Below are 3,364 nucleotides of genomic sequence, written 5' to 3' on the forward strand. Positions count from 1 at the left end.
CGACGGGGCCGGGCCCTGCCCCTGCGGCCGCTGCTGCTGCTGCTGCTGCTGCTGCTGCTGCTGCTGCTGCTGCTGCTGCTGCTGCTGGCGGAGCAGCTGGAAGTGCGCGGGCGTCAGCGCCTTCCCGGGGAGCTGGACGCCTGTGGCTGGAGGGAGCTGCTCGTCAGGATCGCTCCCCGCCCACCACACACGAGACTTCGCCGGCCCCCACTGCCAACGGGCCACGGACCGCCCCACCTGGCTTTACCTTGGGACACCTGCGTCACCAAAGACCGGGTTGGGGTCTGCACTGCGGTCAGGCTGGTTGTCACCACGGCCGAGGCTGTCACGGAGGTGACTGCGCGAACACCCTGGGTCGGTGCTAGGGATACCAGGTCGGACGTGGCCGGGGAGCCGACTGCTCGCGGCTGGGTGTGGACTACCTGGGCAGGCGCCGAGCCTCCGGAGGTCTGGAAAGGTGAGTGGAGGGCTGTCAGAGGGTCTGCACTGCCCTTCGAGGTTCGTCCTTCACTATCGTCAGGGGGAGAGAGAAGGGCACCCAACTACACTCAGGAGGTGACGCAGGAGGTGACATGCACTGAGAAGGGGCAGGGGGGCTCGCTCGCTTGTGAATTCAAAGCACGTGCCTTGGCTAGAGGAGCTGGTCGGCCACAGAAAGAGCCGTTTCAGATGACGAAGTCCCCACGCCCGTTCTGAAACGCTGCCCCGCCTTTCCGTCCTCATGCGCAAGCCCTGTTGAGACTCTATCACCCTTTGCACACCAGTGTTTATCCCCCAAAGCACGCACGTGGCCCCAAGGCTCCAACTCTGCACCGTTACCCCTGACTGGTTCGGAACCTTCTCCACGTGCTCAAGGCTTGGGGCACTCCAACCTCACCCCGCCTGTCAGTATAATTCCTCCCGTGTCCCACACTTGGCCAAACTCTGATCCTCTGCGCCCCGGCTGCCCCAGCCGCCCCACTCTGAGGCGGCCCCACTGGTGCAGTCGCACGTGTTCCCAGGCCGCTTGGCTGGTCTCTGACCTTCTTACACTTTGTTACGTCCGTGTTAGGTCCAGACCCGGCCTCTGCTGTGCTTCCCATCCCGCCCCTCGGTTCCATTTCTCTATCGCCTTTTCTGCCTCTGGCAAGTTACTTGTTTCTCCTCTCAGTTTTCCCTCCCAGTTTGAAATTACACCCCACTTTTATTCTTTTGGTGGCTCATCTAATAATTACATCATGAATACTTAGCAAAGTCTAATCGAGAGTTCGGTTTTCCGGAACACCAGAGATTCTAAGACATTTCGGCGCCTCTAGCCCTTCCCACCCACATGCTGCTGCTTCCTGTGTGTCCCCAGCCTTGTTAACCAGCGAGTGACCTCAGTCCACACACTTATTTCCTTCTCGTTCCTCAGATCTTCCATCCGGAACACCTTCCTTCTGCCTAAAATACGTCATTCAGTCAAGATCGACTGGTAAACTGCTTCTGATTGAAAGGCTGCTCTTTCACCCTATTCAAGATGTTTGCAAAGAAGACAGAGCTCTACGGCTGGCGGTTATTTTCTCTCGTTCGAGCAAAGACGCTGCTCCTGCTTCCTTGTGACCAGGAAGAAGCTGCTGTGCCTCTCCCAGGCACTGCCCCGTGGCTGTTTCTGCGCCCTCCTTGCTTGGCACTCTGGGGGTGCGGAGCTGTTCCATCACTCTGCGCCGCGAGTGGCTGGCCTTGCTGCACGTAGGTAGGTGTCAGGGCCGGTGACCAGGCTAGGAGCGTGCGTCTTCACTGTCTGCGACACGGTCTGGAACTCTGGTTGGGCACGACTCCCACAGCTCCAAATCCGCTCCCGAACTCGCGCCCGCTGATCCACTTCATTAATTCTTCAACCGCGTGTGAGCTGATATTAAGCTCAATCACCAGGGACTATTTTTCTTTCCAATTTTGGTAACCATTTTTCATTTCTAAAGGTTCTTTATATTCTTTTTAAACAGTTTCCTGAATTTTACAGACGTGTTCGAGCTTCCCTTTTGTTTTCTTAAAATAGAAAGTTGCATTGCTTCTTGATCCATGCCCAATAATACTGTAGATAAATTACTTTCTCTTAAAACATATGCAGAAACAAGTCTTTTTCAAATAAAACACCAAATCAAAGATTTGGGCTTCCCACCCTCACAGAAGTAGGGATACCGGTCACATGGTATTCCCAATGCCGCAAGCCTAACAGCTTCTGCTACTGAAAAGGCTGAGTTTGAAGTGGTCTGCTGCAAAGTAGGAAGAAAAATCAATGGAATTATTCTAAATCACATACTAGAAAACTACTTTCACATATATTCTATTGCTTAGAGAATAACTTCTAAGCCAGATTTAGATATGTAACGTACACATACAATAAAATCCACCTGTTTCAGGCACGCAGATCCATGAATTTTTACACATGCACACGGCCAATCGAGACAGAGCACACACTGTTTTCTGTCCCAAGTCTGCCTTTTCCATGTTACCCAATGGGATCACACTGCATCTCAAGCCTTCTGGAGCTCTGATCACTCAGCAAAGCGTGTCTGCGATCCAGCCTCGCCGTGTCCTGGCGCCCGTCCTCTGCGCCACTGGGCGGCACTGGGTGGTGCGAGGGACCCAGCTGCCCCTCCTCTGGATGTCTGAGACACATTTCAGTTGCTCCCTTTTTAGTAACTATGAATAAAGCCACTATATATGTTCTTGTTCAAATTTCTGTGTGGATGTGTTTTTATTTCTCTTGGGGGAAAATCAAGCTGCAGAACTGCTACGTCGTATGATGAATACATGTTCAATTCTGGGAGAAATAACCAAATTGTTTTCCAAAGTGACTAAGATTTTGTATTCCATCAGCAATGAGAATTCTCGCTGCTCTGCATCTCCCAGAATTTGGTACTGCCAGGCCTCTGTGGTTTTAAGCCATCCTCAGGGGTGTACAGTGGTGCACCATCGTGGTTTTCATCTGCACTTCCCTAATGACTAATAAACACTGAGCATCTTTTCACATTTGCTACCTACATATCGACCCTGCTCGAATATTTTGTCCATTTTCTTAAAGTTGTTGTTTTTTTTTTTTTTAGTGACTGAAGCATTTTATATACCTTGAAAACCAGTCCTTTATCATGTGTGTTCCGGAAATAACTTTCATGCTTTTTGTTTTCTTAATATTTTTCAAAGAGCAGAAGTTCTTGATTTTGACGAAGTCTAATTTATTCATCTTTCTTCCACAACTCACAGGCTTTTGGTGCCCTAAGATCTTTGCCCAAACCAAGGTAGCAAAGACATTCTGTGTTCTAGTTTGGGTTTTACATCTTGAGTGACTTTTCACATATACGTTCCCGGTCACAGATCCTGTCGTTTTGCACAAGGATAACAA

The 3,364-nt window shown here is 50.9% G+C and overlaps 1 protein-coding gene across 1 annotated transcript in view; it reads right to left on the minus strand.

Moving 5' to 3' along the window:
- Positions 1–3,364, minus strand: part of EP400 (E1A binding protein p400) — a 76,354-nt gene that overhangs the window by 9,386 nt on the left and 63,604 nt on the right. The window contains 2 exon segments of the mRNA XM_025045491.1: positions 34–146; positions 248–449. Of these exon segments, the coding sequence (XP_024901259.1) occupies positions 34–146; positions 248–449 (315 nt within the window).

Source organism: Pteropus alecto, unplaced genomic scaffold (genome assembly GCF_000325575.1).
Source record: "Pteropus alecto unplaced genomic scaffold, ASM32557v1 scaffold213, whole genome shotgun sequence".
Lineage (NCBI taxonomy): Eukaryota > Metazoa > Chordata > Mammalia > Chiroptera > Pteropodidae > Pteropus > Pteropus alecto.